This window comes from Octodon degus, unplaced genomic scaffold, assembly GCF_000260255.1.
Source record: "Octodon degus isolate 3935 unplaced genomic scaffold, OctDeg1.0 scaffold00085, whole genome shotgun sequence".
Lineage (NCBI taxonomy): Eukaryota > Metazoa > Chordata > Mammalia > Rodentia > Octodontidae > Octodon > Octodon degus.
This window is the reverse complement of record NW_004524661.1, coordinates 3423981-3451864: the sequence shown is the minus strand read 5'-3', so window position 1 is coordinate 3451864 and position 27884 is coordinate 3423981. Positions and strand designations below refer to the sequence as shown.

The following is a 27884-nucleotide window of genomic DNA, read 5'->3' as shown; positions in this document are numbered from 1 at the left end:
TGTGAACTAAGAATCAAACTTTTGGCAGGCAGTTACCACAGCAGGAGCTGGATAATCCCCAGGGTCACCCAGGACCAGTCAGCGGGAGGAGCTGCAGGAGGCTCCACCCACCTGTTTCTGCTCAGCTGGTTCAGCAACTCTGTCTTTGCCAAAGAGTGAGCTCCTCCACCAGAGAGTGCTGCACCCTCACATCCAAGGGGTCAGAACTGAGATGAGGAGGATCCTGGGGACCCAGAAGAGAAGGCGCTGCCTGAAAGCCCTGCCTAGAGGGCCCACGCACCAGCTCTAATAGAGCCCCAACAGCTGCCTGGTAAGGGAACTCCTGGCCCCTCATTTTGCCTGGAGGGAGGGAAGGGAAGGTGATCCAAATAGAAGCCTTCCTTGGCACTGAGGAAAGGAAGGGAAGGGGCCCAGTCAGGAACTTACTCTGTCCCTAGTCCTATTATAGTGATTCCCTTTTTAAATGGAGGAAGTTAAGCCTCAAGGAGAATTTATACTATCTCACAAGAAGTGGCAGACCCAACAATAGAGCTCTTCCTATCTGATGCTACAGCCGCAGCGCTTGCCTCTGTGCACCTCCAGCCAGCCTGACCAGCAGACACAATTCTCATCTTGCACCCTTTTCCCTTCTCTGCTTTTCTTGCGGAGGATTCATGCCGCCAAGTCCTTTCCTCACCTTGGCCTATTTCAGGCTCCCTCCTGCTTCCCAAATGGCTCTGTCTCTGCTGAAGTGACTGGTGACCAGGAAGCTGCCCAAAGAGAAACAGGCTGGGTGTGTTACATCTGGGCTTCTCCAGATTTATGCAATGGTGATTCTACAACAGGAGGGGAGACTGCACACATTGGGGTCACCTCTGTTTCTCAGAGCCAGGCCAGGAGGAAAGTGCTCTCAGACCAGGTGATCCTGGAGATCCTAGTGTCCTAAGTCTTCCTTAAGGTGGTACTAGTTAGTTCCCACTCTGGGTTATTACAAAGAACTTGAGCTTAGAGTTCTCTCATTCAGGGTGGGATTATTGAGTTCCCCATGGAAGACATGGAAAAAAAGAGGAGATGGAAATTGATGTGCATGTAGTATTTTTTTATTCCCATATTTCAGATGGGAAATTAAGGGTCTAAAAGGTTATAGGTGTGTCTGAGTCCAAGCTACAAGCAAGTACCAAAGGTATTTTAGCCCGCGGGGGACAAGTGGCGCCTCTGCACACAGTGGATCAGCAGGTGTAGCAGCCGGATGATTCCTGGCAGAGCCTCTGAGTGGCCGCCCCATCAACAGCCTTCGGGACACTGCCCTCTTGTGGCACTGTGCACCTCTCTGCTCAAAGCCATTTCCAACACCTGTATCTAAAACTGGCGGCCTGAGCCCTCACTCAGGCTAACCAATCCATAAATCTCCACCTACTAAATGACTCCTTGCCTGCGTGGCTAGATAGTGCCAACCCACAATCGTCACGTGGGAGATACAGTGGGTGCAACACTCTATCCCAGAAACGGGTTTGGCTTAAGGAACAGGGCCAACTGTAATTTAGTTTATTGTGGAGAGCTCCGAGTCTCCTCCTAGGGGCAGTACAAATAATAGGGGCCTGGGAAACATAGATTCAAGTCGTGCCCACTTAATAACTGTGTGACCTCCACTGAACCCACCCCAAATCTGAAATTCCACCCATGAACCACATGGCCATGAAATTAAATGGCACCTAGCATCTAGCAGGCGTGTCTCTTCCTCTATAATAAAGTGAGACATGCTTGGCCTAACAGAGCCTGCGGGACAGGAAGGGAATTACGTTTTCCCTTCTAGCTTGGGCAAATCTTCTCAGAGCTTGAAGCACCTTGAAAGCTTCTTGGAATCAGTGGCCCATGGCCCAAACATTTTCTCTCAAGCCACTGGGAATAGTCTATTCAATAGGACTCTTGGAGCTAGAAACTATACAGCTCTCCAACTTACCTGATTAAAGATGGGTTCCTCTAGGACACGGAGAAATTAAGGACTATCCCTAAATGAGGAGACTATGTAGGACAGACTAAGAAGCTGCAGATACCAAAAACTGGGAGAAGAGACTGAGTGGGAATTCCTTAGAAAGTAATAGAGATGACGTCCACTCTTCTGTCTTACATCTAGGGTGCCCCTAACCCCAAGTCTGGCTGCCAAATGCAAGAATCAAGTGACTGTCTCTGCAGTTTGCATCCTAGTGCTGTCCTTTCCTCCCCCAGCAGCGTGGATCACTCACTTTCTAGCTATGCTCCTGCCTCTGCTTCTGGTGTAGAATGAGAACATGGTCTAGGACATCGCAAGTGACTTCATGTGTGTCTCTCTGCCCCACAGGGCAGGGACTGTGGGTCAGGTTCATGGGAGGAGCCTGTTCAACTCATGCAACCCATACATGGTCCATGGGAGCCCACAGTGGAACTTGGAGCTGGAGACAAGGGAAAGGACAGGAACTAGGGGAGGACTCAAGAAGAAAGTATCAGTGTGGTAACTGGTAGGTTTATGCTACTAACTTTATACCCTGCTATTTTTTAAATGAACTTCAGGCCAGGCCAGTAAAGCCTTGCTAGCCACCTGAAGTTATATGTGACTTTTTATTTTATTTTTTGTGGTGCTGAGGGTCAGATCCAGAGTCTTGTGCATGTTAGACAAGTGCTGTACCACTAGGTTGAACCTCTGCCATCAGCTGGTATTTTTGATGAGCAAGAAGGATAGGGTTGGGCCGGGGAGATGGCTCAATGGAATAAGCGCTTCCCTGGCAGGTGCAAGGGCCTGAGTTCAATCCCTGGTTCCACCAAAAAAAAAAAAAGAAGAAGAGGGAAAGGGCTGAGATGGAAAAACAGGACACAGTGCAGAATTATAAGGGTTTACATATGTCCAGCATGTTGATTACTGATTTTGTAACAATAAAAACTTTGGAAATTTAATTTAGTCTTTATAATTAGCACACCACAGATATGCAAATAGTAGCATGTTTAACTTATAAGATACATCAAAACCACAGAAAAGAATGAAGCCAATCTGGAAGAGCTGACTTGGAAAGGTGTTGCTAATTTTTAAGAAAAAAACATCTTCCATAGGGCAGTGACTAAGGACCTGGGTCACCATGCTTAGATTTAATTTTGCCTGGCTCTTGTTAGGTAACTCTAGGAATGTGTCCTCTCCTCTCAGAGCCTCAGATTTTCCTTTGTAAAATGAGAATAGTAGTAGCCAAAGAAGCGTGAAGATTTTAGAGGTGTGTAGCACAGGTAAATACACATGAAGTATTCAATAGTGTGTATGATATTTTAAGTGAGAAAGAATACATAACAAACAACTGCATAGTATCACCCTCATTTTGCTTTTTAAGTTTTTCTTTATATAAAAGCATATCTAAATATGGGGAGGGTGTGTCTGCACACGCATGTGCGCATCTGGATAAAATAATTGTAAGTGAATATCTTTGAACTATGACATTGGAGAGGACAAGTGGGGGAGGCACTCACATTTCCTTTGTTTTGTATTTTGTCTTTTCAAATAGACTTTATTTTTCTAAAGCAATTGTAGGTTCCCAGTAAAACTGAGCCCTGCCCCCTCATACACTTACAACTGCCTCACTATTTAATCCCACATCAGAAGGCTCCACTTGTTCTAACCTATGAACTTACACTGACGCATCATTGGGATTTACATCTTGAAGTTCATTCTTGTACTGGTCTTGTAAGTACCATAATATTATTTTACGAATGACTGGATCTGACCAATTCTCCAGAATGGCTAGATTCTAGAAAGTGGCCTGGCTTCCTGAGGTTACCAGGGAGAATGGTATGGCCCAGATGGGGTGTGTCTAGGAAGGGCATCTGAACCTGAGAACCCCTGCTCTGCCGCCACAAGCAGAAGCGACCAGAGGCTGGCCTGGCTGGCTGCCTCCTGCTTTCAGGAGGACACTTGACAGAAGTGCTCACATCTGAGGAGGCCAACCCTGACCATGCCTATCCCCACTACACATCACACCAGCCACGTTGTTGCAGGGCTCCCAGGATCAGGACAGAAAGGTCATGAGAGAAGCAAATGTCCTAAGGCAAGCAAAAGTGCAGTTCTGAAGCCAGTGCTACTACAAGAAGAGAGTGCTGAGGGGAATGCAGCCCTCCCTGGCTTCAAAATTGCCTGCAGTATCCACTAGTACAGGATCCTCTCCATGACCCAGTTTCTTCCCCTTAAGACCTGTCTGACCTTCCCACCACACAAGCAAACTAGGAGCATAAGGGGAGAAAACAACCTGTTTCCTAGCCCTCAACTCAAGTAAACAATGGGCTGGGACCAGGAGAATGTAGAGCTGGGGTGCCAAGACAAGGTGCATGTAAGAACAACCTAGGGGTTCTCCAATATGTAGGTTAGGTTACAGTTGCTGGTTACAGTGCACCATTGTCTAATTAATGTCTCAGCCTTTATTTGGGGTGGAATTAAATAAACCTTATCCTCCATAATGACAAACTTTTCCTGACTGACAGGCAGGAAGCAAAGGTTGTACTAACAAGTATGGAAAAAGTGTTTCCCGTACATGTTGGGAAAATGTTGCTCCTGCTGACTCCACAAGCAGTGGCCAAGCTGGCCATAGGTGAGCTCATGGGTTCTCTCCTGACTCCATGCCCCACCTGTCTCCCCAGGTTTTTCCTACAGGAACCCCTCTTTGTGAACAGCTCCTCAACATGAGCTATACTCTCCACATGATCTTCATGTGTCTGAGCCTCTTTACACCAAGGTAAGCTCTCCTACTTCAAAATGACCTTGGATGATTTGCTTTGTGTACAGCTGTGGGGTGGGAGAGGTAGCAGTATTTTCTACTGACTTATAACCCAGTCCGTCTACTTTCCTAAGCACTGAACAATTCCCTCCTCCCATTTATTCCATGTACAGCGTGAACATTTCCAAAATTGTTGTAGGTGACTGAATCACTGGTGTCTTTTGAGAAGACACTTGGCAGATTTCTTAGATGATTATGACATTTTGATTTATGGCAAATGGATAATGCACAGAGATGCCAATTCACCAGCTAAAAATCAAGATTTTCCCCTAGGGAAGTCACTGGTGGTGGATAGGCACAACACACATGCAAAGACAAGTTCAACTGACATCTCTACACATGTTTATTCATAAACAAATGCAACAAAAACCATCTTCTTTTTCAGAATCTGTGTCCAAGGGAACAGGTTCAATATTGAGACCAGCAGAAATGACAAGCTTTCCCTGCCTGGCTTTGAGAACCTCACAGCAGGATACAACAAATTCCTCAGGCCCAGTTTTGGTGGTAGGTTCTCCCTCAGGATCAACACTTCAATTCAAAAGGATAGGAGCAGAGACAAAATACACGAGAAGCTTCAGAGGCTTTGGGAGGTTGAGTCTGTGTTCTGATGCAGGCACTTTTAAAGATTGATAATAATGACAATTAGTGCCAATGATTTTCTTTTTAAATTTATTTTTTATTTAGTACAGGGCTCTGGGCCTCTGGGTGTAACAGCACTGTTTAGTGCCCCTGCTGTGTTCCAGACCTCAGTTGGCTACAGCCCATGGGTGACACTGCTTCAGAGCAAGGGTGCTGATAGATTCCAGAGCAGTCACATTACCTGGAGATCTAAGAGATACATGGCCACCCAGTCAGGGTTTAAGTTCTTAGGTCAAGGAATTTAGAGAACTTCCACACCCCCTGGGTTTCCCTGGCCCTGCTCAATGCTAATGGCAAGCTGTGAATAACTTGGTGAGGTCCACTCAACAAATGCTCTTGCCTCTCAAGCCTCAGACAATTAAATCAGAACTGTCTTAGTTACTCTTCTCTCATTGCTGGGACAAATACCCAACTCCCAAATTGAAGGAAGGAAAGGTAGCTCACAGTTACTGGAGGTTTCAGTCCATATTCAGCTGAGTCCAAGGCGGAGTAGCACATAGCAGAGGGCAACCTTTCATGATGGAGGCAAAGAGAAAGAGAGTGCTCAAGAGGAGTAGCAGCAGCTCAAGCAGCTAGCTTCTCGTCCCTCCTTACATTGTAATGCAAATTATCTGCCCCAGGGCAGGTCAGCATCCACACCAACAATAATCAATCACAAACTCCAGAAGCTGCCTCCAGACTGCATGAGGCTTTGGGGGGACAACTAGACACAAACCATCACAAGGACCTTGCCCTGTTTGTTTGTCTGCTCTTTAGCCAACAAGTCACAGAGTCTTGAGCAGGGAGATCATGCTGAGAAGAGGGAGCCTGGAGGGGACCTAAGTGAATGTAAGGCCCAGTCCCACCTTGGGGAAAAAACTAGGGCACAGAGTTCTTGGTTTTGCTTGGTGCCTTTTTTGTACTCTACCTCCTAAATGAGGTCGCATTGGCTTGGCAGCCTGGTGGCCCACAGAGGCCCCATCACTCCTGAAACTGTATATCCAGCTGCTGACATGCCAAGGTCCTAAACACACAAGACCTCAATAGGAATATTAAGGGACTGGTTGCCACAGACCGAAGATTTGCAAACAGGCTCTAAGGAACATGACCCAGGAGGAGCTGATTTTGACCTCTTTGTTAGGAAGACGCTGCCCCCTAGTGGCACAGTTTACTTTCTCATGCCGGGAGGAGAAAGAACTAGTTCTAATTAGTAAAAGACACCACCACAGTCAAGACTGCACTAGACTATCTAGAAACACTCGCACATGCACGCATGCATGCACACACACGTACACAGTGGGACAGAGCTCTTCTGTGCTTTCTACTCTGCACTCTTCAGGGAGGCAACTGATTGACAATACATTGTATTCCCAACACTGAAAATAGATGCTGTATCTTCCCAAATCATGCCTCCATGACAAGCCCTTATCTGAGTCTGTTTTGTGCTGCTATAACAATACTGGTGAGTGGGAAATTCACAGTGAACCAACACGTATTGGTTCACAGTTCTAAAAACTGAGAAGTCTGTGATCAAGGCGCCAGCACCTGTCAACAGCCCTCCTGCTGCACTATCACATAGCAGTGAGGAAGAGAACCAGAGACAGCAAGAGGGGGTGAACTCACCCTTTTGCACTGGTACCAGTCCTACCCAGAGGGAGGAGACATCACAGTCTAATCATCTCTTAACACTGTTATAATGGCAACTAAATTTCAACCCCAGTTTGGGAGGGAACAGACATTCAAACCATAGCAGCACAAGTAATATACTAGCACAGAGAGGTTTAGCAATCCATTTGAGGTCACAAGGTTGCTACATAGGCAACACGGAATTCAAACACTTGTCTCTGACACCAAGTTCTGATTTAAGATGCTGCACTTTGATGCTTAGAGGGATGGAAAGCCATTCAATAGCTTTCAGGGTTTGCCTGCCCTCGAAGATCCCCTCTTTCTCACCAAAGATTGACAGTCAAATATCTTATATGGTTGTCCTGGCTCTAAAACTTCATTTCTAAATTCCTACCTACAATCTATGGCTTGATTTCCTTAGATTAACAATTAAATTGCTTTGTCTAATTCCTGACAGATGTTTCCAAACTTCCTATGGTGGTCCACCTCTTCTCTTCCTACTTAATACATTGCCACACTGAATATTATTGATCACAAATGCATGCTATTGCATGTATTAACAGGGTGAGCAGAGAAAGCATTAGCTAGGTTTATGAAAGACTGGGAGGATGAAAGGTAAATGCCACTGATGAGAGGACACTGGAAGCCACATGCTGGTGGCATTTCCAAGCACATTCTGGAAGGGACTTCAGATACATTCTCTCTTGCTGTCACTTCGCAGAGATACTATCCCTCCTCTAGCCTCATTTTAACCCTCTTATTGACCGTATTGTACCTCCACTATTATTTGCACTTGCAGGGGAGAAAACTGCAGCTCTGGAATTCAGTAACGTTTCCCAGTTTCCCAAATCACAGAGCTAAGGTGTGGCAAAGCTGTGGTCTAAACTCACATGGTCTACCCTCTGCATCTTTCCTCCACATCCCCGCCCTAAAGAGGAACAAGTGGTCCTGGCCTGGCCTTGCTGGGCATCTGAGAATGGTAGCCACCACATTTCCATTTCTAGAGCTAAGACTGGTTCTCTGCAGTCTGATCCATCAGCCAAGGCTCTAGTGTTGAGGCCTAATGGTATGTGCACAGAAGAAGGTTCTGGAATTCTAAATGGTTTAGGGTTCCTGGAGAGTGCAAGAAGAGAAGGGAAGTGTCAGGAAACCCACGAGAACTCAGCCATGAGCAGTCTTCAGTTTCCTCTTGTACAAAATTTACTTAGTCAAGCCAAGGGGAAAAAGCAGCTGCCCACAATCAGATTATCGTATCTCGAGCACATGCTGTGAGATTAATCCCTTGCAACTATCACAGGAAATGTCCTCTGTTAATGAAGTAGCAAATACTTTACTGCTGCATTCTTAATTAATAATGGTGTGGCCTCTTATGTATTATGACAACAGTGTATGTATACACATTTTTCATACAAAAAGGAGGCATACTTTATACAATAATTGCTCTTAAGAGGGAGAAACTAGAAATTGACCTTGCTTTTTATAGCTTAGATTATTTTCTAATTAAGGGTTACTTTTGAAGATTTTTCTGGACCAAGGGTTGAACTCAGGGCTTTTACCTTGAGCTACACCTCCAGCCCTTTTTATTTATTTATTTTTATTTCACAATAGAGTCTTTCTAAGTCACTAATTTGCCAGGGCTGAGCTCAAATCTGAAATCTTCCTGATTCAGGCTCCCAGTATGATGGGATTAAAGGTGTGTGCCACTGTGCCTGGCCTTACATTTGTAATATTTAAGAGATTTTCCCAGGGTACTAATGTATGTGGTGGCTGTGTGGTCCTAAGGGGGAGGCAGGGATTAAAATGGATGGCTGGGAAGAGAAAGATAGGTTTGTGTTTCAAGGTTGTCTTTCTGGTTTTTCTTCATTCTTAGGAGAACCGGTTCAGATAGCACTAACTCTGGACATCGCAAGTATTTCTAGTATTTCAGAGAGTAACATGGTACGTGTTGTCTTTTTGTCCCTCTCCTTGTGTTGAATGGGGATATACTTCCTAGCTACCCCCAAAGTGAAAAGACTTACACCCCCCCATTGAAATAACAGAAGCTGGAGGTCCCGCCCCCAAATCAAGGCAGAGGAGGATTCTTATAGAAGAGGTTTTCTGCAACAGAGAAAACAGGGAGGAAAGTAGACTCAGAGGCCAGAAGGAGAGAAACCAGAGAAGGAAGTAGGAACATTTAGAACTAAAATCTGGGAAAAGAATAAAGGTGTAGTAGTAGTAGTGGGGAAGCCTGGCTCTCTGGTGGTCCTTGAAGAGGGGAAGACACAGGAGGGGAGATGAACTGGTGGAAGTTATGATCTAAAGACTGCTCTCAGTCAACCTCTCTCACAAGATGACATCGGGAAGGTGAGGGTGCCCTGAAGGCCGCTGGCAGTGAAGACCCACTGTGCACTTCCAGTAGGTCCTGGACAAATGAGTCTGAACCTTAGGAATTTTCTGTGCCCTCTGTGATCTCAGGGACCATAAGTTCACCTGGAATGTAGTTCAAGGCCCTGAATATGGGGCCCTTGAGGAAGTGGGAATTATCCAAAATAAATAAATAAAACAGTCTGTTCCCATATTATCATAAGCAACTACCCATGACATAGCTTTGTCTATGTCTACAATCACCCGTGTCTGTGTATTTCTGACCTAAGTGGAAGTTGGGAGGGAAGGAAAATATGGCTCTTTCTCCTCCTGCTCCTCCTTCTCCTCCTCCTTTTCTTCTTCTTCCTCCTCTTCCTCTTCTTCTTTGGAGACCCACCACTACCACACTCATTCATTTCCATTCCCTGCCTCCCCTCAAGGACTACACTGCCACCATATACCTCCGGCAACGCTGGACAGACCCACGGCTGGTGTTTGAAGGCAACAAGAGCTTCACTCTGGATGCACGCCTTGTGGAGTTCTTGTGGGTGCCAGACACTTACATTGTGGAGTCAAAGACATCTTTCCTCCATGAAGTCACAGTTGGAAATAGGCTCATCCGCCTCTTCTCCAATGGCACAGTCCTGTATGCTCTCAGGTAAGCAGGTACCTGTGACTGTGGGGCTGGAGAGGAAGCAGTAGGAAGAAAAGGCACAGACATCTTGAGCAGTTCTGACTCACACTAAAATCACCTCTCTGAGGTCCATACTTATGCTCCTGCCCACTTAGGTCCTGTCTCCATAACAGAAGGGCCCTTTCTCTATCCAGTCTGGCTCCATAGCATTGACTGTGCAGGCATTGTGCTGGACTTTGAAGATACAGAGCTGAATAAATGAGAGAGGAGTTGGGACATTTAGTGAGAAGGAAATAGGGAAGTATGCTATCCCTGGGGCTGGGGAGATAGCTCGTCAGTCTACTCACATGCCTGGCAAGCATAAAGACCCAGGTTCGATCCCTGATATTGCATGCTGTGCCAGCCTTGTAATCCCCAGTACCCTGTACCATCCCAAAACTGAGCATGGTGGTGCATGCCTGTGATCCCAGAATTGGGGAGGCTGTGACAGGAGGGTCACTACTAGTCCAAGCTGCATAGTGAGACCCTGTACCAAGTACATAATTTTTAAAAAAGATTAGAAAATAACTGATAACTCAGCAGACTAAAGTCCCTGCTTAGGCAGAGCACAGTGGCTGGAGTTCGATCCCCAGGCATGCTGTGCTGGCCCTGCCCCTGGGGTGTGCTGAGATGCCTGTTGAGACTGGGCATGGTGGTGTGCACCTATAATCCCAGCACTTGGGAAGCTGTAAAGAGGAGAATCACTAGGAATCGGACCTACTTAGTGAGACGCTGAACACCCTGTAGACCCTGTCCTAAATACAGAAAAAAGTAAAAATTAAAAATAAAGATTAGAAAATAAAAAGTATACTATCCTAAAGGACATCAGGACATCGAAGGAAGTTCTGAGTGCTGGAACACAGGTTGAACTGTGAGTTAGTGCTTTAGGGGCGATGTTATAAGATATTTCCAGAGGATTCTGAGTCTTGAAGAACAGAGCAAAGTGATCAAGGGAAAAAGGAAGGGCCAAAGAGAGTGAATGCAAAGAACTCTTTCATGGGGCTCTGTGGACAGGGTAACTCCAGAATGTATCTCTGTGTATGAGTCACATTTGCACAGATCAAGGTGCGGTGCCCCAAAGCTTTTACCACTCACAGCCTCAGGCTCCCCTACACCCACCACCAAAGCCCTGAGGCCTAAAGCACCTTCCTTCTAGTTGTTTATAGAGCCCACAATTGGTGCAACAAGAAGAGTGTTCCCTGGGTGTTACGTGGGGCAGCCCACAGTGGAGAGCTCGTCCTGACAAGGGGTTATGCAAACAGTATGTACACTCATGCTCCCAGGGGCTAGGGGCCAGGAACCAAGCATTCATGGGACTGGCCTTTAATCAGTCTAAAGTCACAAAGCAAGGCCAGAGCTAATAAAGAACAAAACTTCTGGACATGCCACAGCAGCACCAAAGTTTGTAAAGACAGTTTGGCCCCCCACTCCTCTCTCAAGAAACCTCACTAGACCTCTCCTTTGACCCCCCAACTCCAGCCAACATTAATGTCCCCCTTCCACATATCTCAACAGCACATATGTGTGTATATGTACATGTATACCTGTCTTCATTGCACCACACAGTATAATCAGTCATGTGTTGGGGTTATAAACAATAGGTAAAGTTAATAGCCCGGTTCTAGTCAGATTAGGGCACAAATGCTTGCTGTGTCCTTACTTGGCCCTCTGGGCCTCAATTTCTTCAGCAATAAAATAAGAAAAATAATATGTCCTACCTTGTAGAGCTGTTCAAAGATTTATATGTATGACACACTTAGACCAGAAACTGGCTCACAGCAAATACTTGATAGAGTAGCCACTGTTATCCTGTCTCCTTCGAGAGAGTGAGAGCTTCCGCAAAGTGGGCGCTGTGATTGCATCTACTTCCTAAAGCAACTGGCACAGTTTTTAAGAAATAAAAGAGCCTATTAAAAGTGTGTGACTCAAAAACAAAACAAAACAAAAATTTACTGAAATATCCACTGTGAGACATTTAGTTGAGCATACCTAGGTTTATGCATGGCGTTTATTCAGCTTTACTGTTTCTGAGACAAAATAACTGATGGCTGCAACTTATGAGAGGAAAGATTTCTGTTGGCTTATAGTTCCAGTAGGTCCAGTCTATGGCTGGGTGGCTCCAAGTCAATAATAACATGGTGGAAGGGCTTGGCAGAGAACAGTGGCTCACCTTGTGGCAGCCAGAATGCAGAGAGAGAGAAAGGAGGAACTGGGCCCAAGATGAGACCCTTCCAGGTCCTGCCACCAATGAACTGCCCCTTTCAACCAGGCCTCACCTCTAATCTTAGTTACTTTTCATTGTTGGAACAAAATACTTAACTCCCACAAGTTAGAGACAAGGTTATTTTATGACACAGTTTGTAGATGTTTCAGTCCATAGTCAGATGGCTCCAAGGCAAGACCGCATGCATGACAGAGGAGAAACTTCTACTTCATAACATGCCTGGCAGGAAGCAGCAAGCCTTCTTTATTCTTGTGCTCGGTACCACCCACACCCCAGGTGGGTCTTCCCTATTCAGTAAGCTCATCACTCACACCCAAAACTACAGTAAATCAATTAGTGGACTAATCCAGTATCACACACTCATGATGAAGGCATTGTGCAGCCTATAAGCATGAGATTTTGGAGGGAAGATCTAGATGTAAGTCATGACAACCTCCCAATGTGTGATTTGTGTGGGACATTTGCGAGCTAAGCTATAATACTACACCCCAGCCTCCCAAAGGCTCATTATGCAAAAGGAGCTTAGTCCATCTTCAAAAGTCACCAAAGTCTTAACAGTTCCAACACTGCTAAATAGCCCACTCCAAAGTCTCCTCTGAGACTGAAGACAAACTCTTAGCTTATGTAAAATCCAAAAGAAAATTACATTCTTCCAACATATAATGACACAGGTAAATATTCCCATTCTAAAATGGGAAAATAAGAGGAACTGGACCAAATCAAGATGGAAACTTCACAGGGAAAACATTAAATCTTGTGATTTCATGTTCAGCATGTAGAACAAGATATGGAGTCCAAAAGACTTGGGAAACTCTGTTTCTGTTGCCTTGCGCTCTCACCCTACATGACTTATGTCTTGCACCGCCTTTGCTCAATGCCTGCAGCTTTTCTTGGAAAGAAAACAGAAAGGAAACAGAAGTTTCCTGTTATTGACATCTACAGCTTCCTGGGTTCTCTGCTGCAACTTTGGATTCTACTTTCAAGCTCCTCATATTACTCCCACCCCCAGGGACACATTTCCTGGCCTCCAAGATCTTCTTATGATACTTGGATGAAAGCCTTCCTTGCCTGTGCAACTCTTGCATTCTGAAGCCTGGAAAACCAGCACCCATGTGGATGATGCCAAGGTCTGCTGCTAGTTTGAGCAGTAGGGGGGCCTTCTGTGGCCTCTGAGTATCTGGATGGCTGAGCATGGTAAAGTGATTCTCAGAGAACCAATTCTCTAGGTAGCCCTTCTCAATCAAGGGGCTCAAAGAAATATTTACATTTGAGCCTGTGATATATGGAGCCTCTCTGATTCCTGGGTGCCTTTAAGCCATCTTTCCTCTTGTTCAGATAAAAAATACTTGGTTTCTTTTTAATGTTAATCTTTCCACAAAAGGTTTAAAGATGCCAGTGAGAGAAACACTAGAATTCTGTAAACAAAACTTGATGTGTCAGAACCCATAGACTTGTTGTAAAGATTGCATTGAAAAGCAATGTAAAAGATTACCTCAAACAAGCCAGTGAGTGAGTCTGTTCTATGACATTGTTGAAAATCTTGCCTCTGAGTTGCTAGGCTTCCGATTTCCTCCACTCTGGACCCAGCTTTAACTGAGTCTCAGTGGTTTGTTTAGCACAGAAAACCACTAGAATTCTGATTATTTCTTGTAAGAATCCAAGGGAAAACTCCTTTTGGAGTATTCCTTGGAAGATGATGTGTATTTTTTTACAGTGCTCTTGTAATACCCATTTTTCTTTCCTTAGAATCACAACAACTGTCGCATGTAACATGGATCTGTCTAAATACCCCATGGACACACAGACATGCAAGTTGCAGTTGGAGAGCTGTGAGTATACATCCTACAGGTTGCTAGAGGTGACTTCCTGGGTGACCTGGATCTATGTATTCACAATGTTCAGTAACTAGTGACCTTTCTTATTTACTGTTAATTCACAATGGATTCAGCCTTCTATTTGTACTCCTGTGCAAATTTAGATTCTTTTTGAGAAAAAAAATCTTTCTAAGATAGACTTTTTGGGTGGCCCAGGATGCATTAGTATTAAACATACCCACCTGCAAGTAGACAAGACAAGGAAATGATTAAAAGTAGTTAGTGGTCTATTCCATGAGTCGGGAAACCATACCTATATACCAAGTCCAGTCCATCATATGTTTCATAAATGAAGTTTTATTGGAACACCATCATGCCTACTAATTTACATACTGTCAATAACTATTAAAACATTATAATAGCAGTGTTGAGTGGCAGAGATTGTATGGCCCACAAAGTCTAAAATATTAAGCTTCTTTACTTCAGAGCTCTTTAGAAGCTCTAATAATCTAATTCCAGGTGAAATGCCAAAGAAGACTGATAGCATTTCCCAAACATATGTAACCTTAGAATCTTGTTTCTTAAGTATTTCTATTTTATAGACATCTTGATGAAAATGGATCTAAGACTAGCACCTGATACTCAAACTTGCGATGTTTTATTTATGCCATCTATCTGGCTACTCAACCTCAAAGGGTCTGTGATTCCAGGTTGTTCATCAATCGATAAAGATGCATGGATCTTTACCTATTCACTCTTGCTCTACCAAAATCAAATCAAATACAGGTCCCTACAAAAGCTGGTGAAGAACGCATGGACCTTTTACCACTGTGATTTCCATTTGTCAGAAAAAGCACTTAGGGACGGTCCTTTGAGTTCTAGAAGGCTTCAAAAGTGCTGGTCTTTTTTATTGGATTTCTTTTCTCTTTTTGTGATACCAGGAATCAAACTCAGGACCTCACACTTGCCAGGCAGGCATTTGTGCCACAGAGCTATATCCCCAAGCCCCAATGTGTTTTTCTTTTTGCTAGTGCAAAAGAATTGTGTTTTCTGGGAAAACTTGACTACTACAGAAGAAGTAGGAAAGCTAATAGGGAAGTTTTTCTAATAGTAGGCAACAAAATATATTATAACCTCGATCTCCTGTGGCTCTGACCTCCTTGACCAAATGATTTTCCCATCTTTAACAATGATGATGATAACAAAAGCACACATTCTGTTCCTGTAAATCCTATGGCATCCATGTACCAGTTGCTGATTACCAAGAGGTGATTGAAAATTACCCTGAATATTTAATTTTTAAATGATTACAGTAAAAAACACACTCATTAATTGCCCTCAAAATACTTTCCCTGACTTGTAATATACTTATCATTTTTGTTGCTTTCTGAAGTAATTCTGAAAGTCTTTTGTGAGCACCTTTACAAGGTGTGATGAAAAAGTAGGGTCAGTATGGCTCCTGAGTGCTGTCCCACAGAAAGATAGCCTCATGAAAACGTCGCAGTGTGTCTCCCTTCACCTCGTTTACCTCATCTGGTACCATGTGACTTCTCGTTCTTCACTAAAGTCAAAATGACCACAAAGGGTAAACTTTCTGAATTGATTTAGGACATCAAGTAGCTATCACAGCACAACTAAAGATACTCACTCGAAGAGCTTCCCAAAATGCTCCTGGAAGTGGCCAGACTTATTGAATAACTGTGTTTGAGGTGACAAGGGCTATTTTGATGAGGATTAATGGCAATATGGCTTTTATTGTAACAAAGATTTTGAAATGTAAACATTCACCATATTTTTAGACATACCCCATCCTAGCCACTCCACTGGATACATTGCACACAATCCTGAGATAACCTTATATGTAGAACCAGACTATTAAAATGAGTTTGGCTGGGGAAATAACCATAAGGTTATAAAAACTGACACTCATATGGTTTACTTAGCACTTTCTCAAAGGAGCCAGTTAGGGAAATAGCAACTCTAGACTGGCATTCAGATAAAGTAGTACAAAGTTTGAAGATCCTCTAACTCAGCCCTTCCACTGGGCTGGAGGGTCAGGCAAGGATTTTGTTTCAGTGGCTTATTTGTGTTTTGAGCTATATATTTTTCCTGAATACACTAAAAAGAGATTTTAAAGAGCAGTAAGGGAATAATGAAAAGCTTCTAATAACTCCTTTTCAGTTTCCCTGGTGCCCATTTGTTATCATTATTTTTTCCCAAATTGAGTAACCACATGATGTCTGTTTGGAGTTCCCTAAATCCTGCCAGAATGTTAAACTGAATCACCATGTGATTTTTACACAATTGTCCCAAACATATTCTCACATCAGTTCCTTTCCATTACTTAGGATCAAGGCCAATGTTTTCCTTCCATTTGTGTCCTAAGAAAAATATTTCGACTCTTTTTTTTTTTTTTTAAACTGGGGATTGAACTTGCCTCAAGACCTTGCACTTGCCAAGCAGGCACTTATGCCACTGGGCTATTTCCCCAGCCAGACTGGTTTTGATAATCTGATTCTACATATTTTCCCACTAGAGCCTCTCACAAGTCTCTGTGGGTAGTTGTGTCCCATCTGTCGGCCTCACTACCTCCATTCAACTTACTCTTTTAACAATGAGGTGACTACTATACTCTGTATTGGACGCTGATGTTTACAACACAGAGATAAGAATGATGTGCCAGTCATCAGGAGCCTAACCTCCCACAGAGGGTATAGAACTTAAATAATTATGAAAGAATAAGTGGTAACTTTAAAACTTAATGACACTATGGAAGCTTAAGGGAGTCAGAGGTTTCCTAGAGGAAGCCTCACTTGAAATCAGACATGAGAGATCAGTTGAAGTTGGCTAAAGGGGCAAGTGTAGAATGTACTTGGCTTAGATATAGGAGCAAGAAGAAACACAATGGAAATTAGAAAAGGCAAATGGAATCTGAGAGTGTAGAACTTTGGGTTCAATACCTAGAGCTACCAAAAAAAAAAAAAGGAGGGTGATGCACAAATAATCATTGGCATCACATGCATACCTCGAATCCTTAAAAGAAATCACTTGATAAACATAATTTAGAACAGCAGTGCCAAACCTGGCCATTTTATGATATGGAAATAAAACTAACTCTAAATTACTGTATGCCAATTAATTCCCTGGAATTGATAAGCAATCTCCCGTGTTTTTCCTAAGCCACTCTGAAATGTCCTTTAAAATTGAGCACTGCTGATAGGAAAATAACACTACAGACATAACTTAACAAGGCACCAAAGCATAGTTTTTTGGGATCTGCTGAGTTAAGCTCTGGAGATGATGACACTCTGTACAAATGGACAGTAAAGCATCAGAAGAGCTAGGTATGGAGTATGTGCCAGAACTTGGGAGGCTGAGACAGAAGGATCAGCCTGGGCTGCAAAGTGAGCTCAAGGCCAGCCTGACCTGCAGAGCAAGACCCTGATCAAAAAGACAAAAAAAGAAAACATGATATTATGAGGCAGATGCTATTTTTCAGAGGCAGGCATTTAATTAAAGATTAATTATCTTATTGATTAAATACACATGGAATCTTCTTGAAGCAATGAAGCTGTTTAGTGGCAAAATAAAATTTATGGTTATTGAAAACAGAATTCATTTGAATCCCTCATGAAAAAAAAAAAAAAAAATGCCCTCCATGTGTTGTGGCTAGGCTTGTCTCAAATCCCAGAAGCAAGATTCTCCTGGAAACTTCAGCTCTCTGCTTGCACAAACACCATCCCAAATGAGCAGAAGAAGTATTCACTGAATGTTTATTACCAGATATTTGGGTACAGAAACCTCACTAAGGGTTTATCTATATGCCATCTCTAAAAAAAGAACTGATACTTTCCCACAATTTCCTACATTCATTCATGGACAGAGGTTAATAATGTAACAATTGTGAGTCTTTCCTAGTTGTGGAAGCAAAATGTCCAAATAGGAACGTGTATTTCTCATTTGAATAGACGATCTTCATTTATTTGGGATCCCAGCTAGACAGTAGCTTTGTATATTCTTGCGTGCTTCCAAAGGAAAGCAATGCTCAAGGACAATTTTCCCCTGAAAAGTCCTCTAATGACATCTGCCTTAGGGAAGGGGAAGAAAAGCCCTACTCGACCTTCACTGCCACACACTGAAGCCAATGCTTCATTATATTTCTCAATAGCCACTGAAAACAAAAGCAATATTTTTTGTATTGAATATCATACATCCCATTGCCCATCCTTAGCTGCATAAGCTTGGATAACTAACCTTGGTGGGCTTCAGTTTTCTTATCAGTGAAGTGAAAAACATAACAACCTCTGGCTCCATGAGTTGTTTTTTAAGACATGTTATTGAGGTATGGTTTACATATCACGAAATTCACCCATTTTAAGTATACAATCCAACGCATGAGTTGGGCAGTCATCCCCATGTTGTACCGTTACAGCGCTCTCATCACCCCAGAGAAACCCCTTGTGCCTATTTGCAGTCACCCTCCCTCCCCACCATCAGCTCCCAGGCACCACTAATTTACTTTTGTCTGTATTTGTCATTTATAGATATTTCATGTAAATGGAATCGATACAATATGTGATCTCTTGCATCTAGTTTTTTCCAATTGCCGAAACCTTTTTCAAGTTTATACATGTTGTAAAATGCTATCAGTACTTTTTTTTTTTGCAATGTCACAGACCTTTGAAAGAAGACACCCATGCATGGGCATCTGTGTGTGTGTGTGTGTGTGTGTGTGTGTGTGTGTTCATCAGTTTATGAACAATTGGTCTATTAGTATTTTTTGGCTATTATAGATAAAGCTACTAGGAACATTCAATGTGTTACAAGTATTTTATTTCTTTTGGACTGAAACCTTGAGTGTGACATTCTGGGTCAAATGGTCAATTTATGTCTCAGTTTGTAAGTTGTTGCCACACTGTTTTCCAGTATGAGTGTACCATTTACTTCCCCAACAGTGAAATTCCTTCTTCTCCCTGACCTCCCCATTCGGTATCATCTGCCTATTTTATTACAGCTATTCTGGTGGGTGCAAAGTGGTATCTTATTGTGGTTTTGCTTTGACTTCTCCTAATGACTAATGATGTTGAACATCTTTTTGTGTGCTTATTAACCATTCACATATCTTTTCAAAGAGATAGTTGAGAATTAAATGAAACAATAATGTTGTAAAGCACTTAGGAAGCAATTGCTTGCTAAATGATAGATATTACAATTGTTATCAGCATTATCCATGGGCTTTATGATTAAACTTTCCTGAGGTACTGTGCTAGCTTTCTTACTTGCCTTGTTATCCTGAAGAAGTTGTGCGATCCCTCAGAATCCGAGAGTTTTCAAGAATGAAATGGGGAAAATATTATAATTCCTCAATTCTAAGCCTAGTATTTATTGAAAAATCACATTTTAGGAAAAATTCAAGGTCTATTTTCCGTGCAGACTGTAAGATACATCCCAATTTCAGAAAAAAAATAATATCCACCTTAGACTTGAAGAAATACAGAAATGTCTACCTTGCAAATTTGCAAGACATAATTTAAGAGACAACTCAAAGGTTTCAGAAAAGGTAACTATTATTACTAGCATCAGCTATATTACCAAAACAATTTAAGAGACTTATCCACCATGTATTTTGACAGATGTCAGTAAAGTGGCTGCAGGACTTTTGTTTTGGTTTTTTATTTATACTAACGTGAGCGTGCCAGTCCTAAACTCCCTGGAAACTCTATCAAAGCTTACACTGCCCTGAATATAGGACTTTGTGTGGTCATAGATATATGCTCAATAAATATCACCTCCATAATGAAGGAAGCCATTTTTAAGGCTTATCATCCACCAGGTTTAGACAGTGTTTAGCATATACAATTAGTTCTCAAGTGACGGCAAATGGACCAGGCAGGCAACTACATTCTGTATAGACATTGCAGCTGCTCTTGAGAAGTCATGCCAAGTTTTACATGGAATCATCTTTGCACTTAGCATTATCAGGGTAAAACTCATACTACCTCCACATGATAGCATGTTTCTGAACAATCCAATCTCCAACATTCTTGCACTGACCAGGGCACTGTTGTGTTTGTCAGGGGGGTATGATGGAAACGATGTAGAGTTCATCTGGCTGCGAGGGAATGACTCTGTGCGTGGGCTGGAAAACCTGCGACTTGCTCAGTACACCATACAGCGCTATTTCACGCTAGTCACCAGGTCCCAGCAAGAGACAGGTAACTTGTGTGAGAAATCGTACAAAATAAAAGTAACTAAACCAGGGTGGAGGGTCATATTCTGAGCCACAAATATCTCTAGGCTTTACCCCTTTGGGGTCCAACAGATCCTAAGTGGGGTGGAGTGGAGGGTAGAGTAGGGATCTGCCCTTCTACCTACTCCACACCTAAGGTTGAAATGGCCCATCAAAGAGAGGACCTCTGAAGCCAGCACTATTACTTCCGGAGAGTTGCTAGTGACTATTCAAACTCTGAACCTCCTCGTGCACAAAATTCACTCATGTTTCTAACAAGCACACTGGCTCTCTGCCACTACGGAATCAAAATAAGAACAGAGCTTACAGAAGACAATAGCAATTCCCAACAGCATGAACACCTAATTATTGTAAGCTTGGCAGGAAGAATTACTTGTTCATGTCATTTCCCAGAGTTGAATCTTTTAGTCTTTAGTGCTTTTAGATAGGTATTATCTAAATGATACAGTTTCATAGATAAGCAATTGATATTTCCTTCCCATTTCTCATGATAATATTTTAAAAATACCTGTCCTCAACAATATCTTTAGCCTGAAAAATTATCATGAACTCTAGTTGATCCTAGATGACATTAAAAGTCATACATATACCAAGATCGTGAATAAAAATTAGAAACTAAAGACTATACATTGAAAAAAGATTAGAAGGAAATGTGATTGTTTCTCTTTTTGTTGTTTTCCTAAATGTAAGCAATTAGCTTTCATTACTTTTATAATGGATGGATAAAAAAAATAATGGATGGATGAATGAATACACCTTATTTTTTAAAAAAAGTTTGTTAAACTGGACTTATATTATGATCATTTACCAACTCTGAATTTCCAATTTGTATTTATGCAGAAATATTGCTTCAGATGTCCAAATTATGTAATTACAGGTAGCATGTATCTACTTTAAATACAAAAGAGAGTCCTTATTTAATCAAATATTGGCTCTAAGTGTTTCGTACAAAATTGACTTTTTTTGTTGTTCTGTTTTTTGAGGTAGGCTGGTCTTAAACTCACTATGTCACCCAGGTTGGCCTTGAACTTACAGCAATTCTCCTGCCTCAGCCTCCTGCATGCTGGGATTATAGACCTGAGTCATTATGCCCAACTCAAAATTGATTTTCAAAATCAAAGTATTAAAACAGAGAGTATTGACCAGTAGAACATCCCTGGACCAAAAAGCAAAATATAGGGCTTTTAATCTTGCTTCTAACATCAACTACATGTCCTTATTCAAGTCACTAAAAACTCTTTGAGTCTCCATTGCTTCACCAATAAAGTAAAATACTAAACTCTGATCTCTGTGGAATCCCATCAAGCCCTGAAATTACATACTTTTGTATTTCTCTAGTAATGTTTCTTTCTGCAGATATTTTATGAGATCATGGCTTCATTTACTCTCCTATTTTTCCTCTCCTCTCTTCTGAGCCAGGCTTCTGTTCCTAGAGGCTGACCCCTTCACTATCTCACCAGCCTGAAATGGCCATTACTGCTCTGTCTGTGGCCAGCTCACCTGCTCCTCCAAGAAACACTGTGGCACCAGAGCTTGGTGCTTGAGTCCATGGTCCATGTTTTGTGCCACAATGGCCTATTTGTCATACAGAATTACCGACAGGTCTCTACTGGTTCTGATATCCACATCTAAGATACATTGGTAATTTCCTAAAGATGGTCCTGAAGTACCTTAAGATCCAGAATACCTCTGGAATCATCAGAAATTAAATTATATTTAGTAAGTCTATTAGGTCCATTCCACAGTAATCTTGAAAAAGGAAGGGTCTCAGGCAATCTTCATTAAATAGATATTTATTACACAATTATTTTGTAAGTGCAGAACTGTAAGAGGCAGAGCCTACCCCCATGGGTGACACTCATTGTCTAGTGAGGCAGACACCAAGGAAATCCATGGATTACAAGACTGGAGGAATCTTATGCTAGAGAAAAGCATAAAAAGAAGAGCGTGGATGAAGGGCAGCACCCTGTGAACCCCATTGCACACAACAGCAAGTCATTTGTGAAAAGGACAGATCCTATTTAACTAGATTTGTGGGGAATAACAGAGGGCTTAATATGACTATGGTACAATGAAACCATTCCATCAGGTAACTACAATGCCACTGCATGAACAGACATGATTTCATCTGCTTGTGTGCCCTCTCAGGAAATTATACACGGTTGGTCTTGCAATTTGAGCTTCGAAGGAATGTCCTGTATTTCATTTTGGAAACCTATGTTCCTTCCACTTTCCTGGTGGTGCTATCCTGGATTTCATTTTGGATCTCCCTTGATTCTGTGCCCGCAAGAACCTGCATTGGTAAGAAGATCAAATGTGTGATTACTAGGATCTGGGTTAGCAGATTATATATTTTTTCTTTACACCATTATTTTCATTGATATCAACAGGAAAATTCTAAGTGTTTCTTAAGAGATTCTTTCACATAGAAAGAGAGACTACTTTTAGGAGTACTGCCTTTTCAAACTTGTTTTACTGTGGCACATAAAAGAGAATTTGTGACTCTATGGTCCATTGTCTGTTGTTTTCTCTATTGACTTCTCTCTAAGGAGAAGATAAAAGGCAAAGCATTTAGAAAACTACATAGCTCGTAAGTATACAAAATGTACAAATCAATCCTGTTCCAGAAGGTCACTGATTTTTCAGAATGAGAGATTTTTCCATCTCTGAGTCTTGTCTTCACCTTGTATGCTTGTGAATGGAGACAAGGGGAAGGGTTAACTGGCCACCAATATGCGAATATTTCCTGCCCATCTCCCCAGGAGTGACCACTGTGTTATCAATGACCACACTGATGATCGGGTCCCGCACATCTCTTCCCAACACCAACTGCTTCATAAAGGCCATTGACGTGTACCTGGGGATCTGCTTTAGCTTCGTGTTTGGAGCCTTACTGGAATATGCTGTTGCTCACTACAGCTCCTTACAGCAGATGGCAGCCAAAGATAGGGTAAGAACTTTTAGGACCTCGTCTATCATCCGTCACTTGCACTAAGTGCTGAATGTGATTGCTGTCCCCCAGTGATTCACTTTGGTCCGGTGTGTCTCATCTTTGCTCATGTGGACACATCTGGAAGCCTGGTACCTTTGAAAAAGGCCATTTGCTTCACCAAATACAATGAAAATTAATACATTTAATTTTCTGGCAGAAACTAACTGTTGTCTACATAAAATTATAACCACAAGTACAAGTGTCCATGACAAATCCAATATTAAATCAAACATGATCAGCTATTTATAAGTTTCAGATTAAGGGCAGCCCAGATAGCTCAGCAAACTAAAGAGCCTGCTTAGGCAGACACAGGGACCAGGTTCAATCCCTGGTGTGCCATGCCTGCCCCACTCCTGGGGCACACTGAGACAGCTATTGAGACTGACCATGATGATGCGCGACTGTAATCCCAGCACTTGGGAAGCTGAAAACAGGAGAATCACTACAAGTCCAATCTGTAGTGAGACGCTGTAGTCCTTGTACTACATACATTTTTTAAAAAGTTTCAGATTAATACCTAATTCCTATTTAATTCAGTTATTGCATTATATTTTCTTAGTAGAGATTTACCAAAAACTGTATGAAGAAAATTAAATTGTATGAAGTTTCTCAGCTGCCACATTTCTTTGCTTGTTGGGAGAGACTCATTATTTAAGAGTAAAGCATCATGGTCCAGCTCTCAGAACAAATAATGGTTATTATTTATTTACAATTTACATGCAACAGACATAGTAACAAGCCTTTTGCAAATACTATACCCATTTTAAATGCTTATAACAGCCCAGTGAAGTTATTTCCATTTTCTCAGTTGTAGAATTTAAGGAACAAGAGGGTAGGTAGCATCAGAGAGACACATATATTAAGACACAGTGCTGGGATCCTAACCTAAAACTTCTTGGCTCTAAATCCTTACACTTCATTCCTTTTTTAAAAATGTATTTGGTACAGGATCTCACTACATAGCTTAGACTCCTAGCAGTCCTCCTGTTTTCAGCCTCCCCAGTGCTGGGATTACAGGCATGCGCTATCATGCCCAGTCTCAGTGGCAAGCTCAGAGCTCCTGGGGGTGAGGCCAGCTGCATGTGGTGTAGGGAATCAAACGCCCATCCCTACTCTTGCCTAAGCAGGCACTTAGTCTGCTGAGCTATATTGCAGGCCCTTACTTTATTCCTTTTTACAGGGAACCAATGAACCATCCTCTTAACTATTACTCTTTATAGCCCTATGGAGCCCTGGGGTTATTCAGAAGCAAAATTTGATCAATATTAGTGGGCTAAAGCTAAATGTAACAAGCAAGAAAACAATACGGACTCAGTGCAGAATAGGTTTCCAGCTTTAGCAATGTGCTAGGACTATACTGAATCTAGTAGCAAGGAAATGAAGGATGGCAATGGCCCAAAACATTTCTTTTCCCTTGTGTTTGGCTATTGTGAAAAGTGCTTAACACAGTCTTATTATCCAAACACCAAAGCCATATGAACATGCATACCAGCTGAATAAAAAATATGAATTTTATTTATTTACTCCCTACAAGCTCTCTTAGGGAGAAGAAAAAAAGTTTAATTATATCCCAAATCTATATTTACCAGATTGTCAAAAGGGGATTTAGAGAACTACTAAGATCGTCTGCTGAAGGCTCCAAAAAGTCTTATCTTGCTCTTTGTAGAAATACTGCTGGACTGTGGAGTACTTGCTGTATCCTAGATACCTAGCAATATCTATTTTAGTCCACCCAACAACAGAATGAAATGGGTACAAATACTATCCTCAGTTTACTATCAAGAAATCTGCCATTCAGAGAAGTGAGCTAATTCATCCAATACCCCATTCATAATAAATAGCCTGGCCAAAAATCTGAGCCACATTCTTTCTAGCATTATTGCACTTTTCACATTGTATCGCCTTCACCATTCTGGAGAATGACAACCCTCGAGAATTCTAGGGGACACCCCTATGCCTACTTGTTAGTCAAAGACCTCATGACACAGCTGACTTGTATTCTGTGTCATAATCAGTTATTGCCCTCTTTCTGGAATAGACCAGAATGTCACCATTTATACCATTTACTCTTTCCATCAATCTCATGAGGTAGACATTAATATCATCACCATTTTGCAGGCAAAGAAAGCAAATATTAAAAGGATTACGGTAACCTGATTTTCATAAAAGTGAAACCAGGTAGAATTAAAGCCAACTTTGTAAGCTGAGCATTTGCTATTTTAGCACACTGTCCTGCATGTCTAGAGAGCTGCATGTCTAGAGAGGGCAGTGTTATTCTCTCCACCCTACATACTGGGGCTTTACAGATGCTGCAAACAGAAAAACAGGACTGCAAGTCTGCCTTACTAGGCTGTTCTTGAGATTTTCAGTGTCACCCTTTATTAAACCTAATTGCTCAATACTTAGGCCTCTAAACTTTTCATTAGCTCATTATGTACTTATTTATTCTGTCAAGTCAAGTTTTCCATGCTAATTACATTGTCTATGGACTAGGGGAAGGTGAAAGGAGCAGAAGAAGTCAATATCACTAACATCATCAACAGCTCCATCTCCAGTTTTAAACGGAAGATCAGCTTTGCCACCATTGAAATTTCTGGTGATAACGTTGACTATAGCAACTTGACAATGAAAACCAGTGACAAGTTCAAGTTTGTCTTCAGAGAAAAGATGGGCAGGATTGTTGATTACTTCACAATTCAAAACCCCAGCAATGTTGATCGATATTCTAAACTCCTGTTTCCTTTGATTTTTATGTTAGCCAATGTATTTTACTGGGCATACTACATGTATTTTTGAAGTGATGTTGGACTTTTGCATGCCACAGATCTTCAGCACAACAAGGTAATGATGTCAATTATATTTTACACCAAGTGTACACTACAACCCTATGGTGCTACAAATGGCTAAAATAATATCTAAGCATTTTCCTACAAAGAATGAACTTGCAACCATTAGAGATTCTAAGTTTTGTAGAATTTCTAGAAGTACAGGATTTTATAAGAGAAGGATCAGCCCAATCCTCTTTCACCTTTATGAAGGACATCCTCATGGATCCCAGGGCTACAAACACACTCGAGGTGACTGTTTGCCCAGTGGTTCCCTGGTCTGCATTTACCTCACATAAAACATGAGAAAGAAAACACCATATCTTCTGAGTATTCCTCATGTGTCGGGGGTTATTGCTAAGTCATACAAAAGCCACTCAAGTAGTCCTACAAACTATTTACCAAAACTCTGGAGTATTTATAAAGTTCATTATTGTCTATTTAGGGAGCAACATTTCTAATTTTTATTTTTAATTAAAATGGGATGTGTGCTTGTGTCAATTCACTGACACTCAGCTCAATACCACAGTGAGTTTTTAATAAAGAGCATTATTTAATACCACAGTAGAATTATCCTCAAGTTCCAGTCAGTCCTATCCTTGAAAAGTCAAATGTAAATGAATAAAATGTTAGTGGACCAATGATCATTCTAAAACGTAAATTCCTTCTTTCTAAAATAGAATAGATTCCCAAGACTGTAAGGCCTTTGGGGCTTTACTTCTCTTCACTAGGATGTGCACGTTAGTAGTAAACAATGTAAAAACCTTTTCTCGCACATCAAGAATGGAAATGGAGGAATTTGTTTCACTTATTCTAGGAGTCTTGATATGGTCTATCACATAAGGACTTACAGGATCACAATCATTTACTATCTTCACTCACATACTGGGAAAATACTAAAGTACCAGATGGGCACAGCCAGAGAATCCTGTGTTATTCTGCTGTTTCTAATATTCTAACACAAAGAAATGTCTTGCCAGCAGCAAATTCTTTGCATCTTTCCAGGCAGAACTTTAATTCTATGCCCTAATGACCAAGAATGATGTTTATTAGAGACCAAGCTGTGGTTCCTAAGTTAAAGTGACTTAACTCAGGTAGATTTAGCCCTGCTTATATACTCAGGTCTTCGAACTGGACTACTTTGAGTAGCTCATCTTGCATGAGGAGAAGCATACTAGCTCTGAGCCCTCTGAATGACAGTGGGACAAGATGCAGAACACACGTGCAGGTTGCCCATGAGCTGCCTTCTGTAATACAGCAGTCTCACCCTAATACAAGTTTGTCTCCCTTGGCTTCAGGGCCAGCCTCAGCCAAAAGCAGCAAATGTGGTGATTTGTGGGTGTGCCAGGAAAAGGCTTCCATTTTAGTCTCAATCATCTTAAAAGAACTGACTCTTCCATTCTTTGTTTCCTTCTCTCTTGAATGTCCAGCCTTACCCTTCCTCACAGAAGTAAGCCACAGCTTTAAAAACTCATTTATTTTCCTTAGTTTTCTGCATCCTTAGGCCCTCATCCCTTTTGCAATTATATTTATCACAATTCAGTTTCTATAGGTTTGATCACTTCACCTTTTAACACAATGTTTCTCATGGGAAGTGGAATTAAAAGCGGTGGAATGTGGTTGAGTGGTTCAATTATATTTGTGATTTTTTTAAAAAATTAAAAATATATATGCTATGAAACCTCATTTAAGCTATTATATAAGGATCATTATAAAGCTATGAAACTGTGAAATAAATACACCTTTAATAGCTCTT

General features: G+C 41.8%; 1 protein-coding gene across 2 annotated transcripts; it reads left to right on the top strand.

Moving 5' to 3' along the window:
• The first annotated feature begins 163 nt into the window (after positions 1-163).
• Gabrp (gamma-aminobutyric acid type A receptor pi subunit) lies at positions 164-27884 on the top strand. Of its 2 annotated transcripts, XM_004637027.2 has the most exons (10): positions 164-310; positions 4627-4721; positions 5149-5267; positions 8878-8945; positions 9791-10008; positions 13994-14076; positions 20139-20276; positions 22460-22612; positions 23074-23261; positions 25797-27884. In XM_004637027.2, the coding sequence occupies exons 2-10, from the start codon at positions 4669-4671 to the stop codon at positions 26097-26099; spliced, it is 1323 nt and encodes a 440-aa protein (XP_004637084.1). In that variant the 5' UTR covers positions 164-310; positions 4627-4668; the 3' UTR covers positions 26100-27884. The 2 variants fall into 2 exon arrangements, with proteins under 2 accessions (XP_004637084.1, XP_023577535.1); XM_023721767.1 differs by lacking the exons at positions 164-310; positions 5149-5267 and having other exon boundaries at positions 4634-4721.

Coding starts and splice junctions, on each gene's coding strand:
- Gabrp (XM_004637027.2), top strand. CDS start 4,669: ATGAGCTATACTCTCCACATGATCTTCATGTGTCTGAGCCTCTTTACA. Junction 20,277..22,459: donor CAGGTCCCAGCAAGAGACAG/GTAACTTGTGTG, acceptor GTGCCCTCTCAG/GAAATTATACACGGTTGGTC. Junction 22,613..23,073: donor GCCCGCAAGAACCTGCATTG/GTAAGAAGATCA, acceptor CCATCTCCCCAG/GAGTGACCACTGTGTTATCA.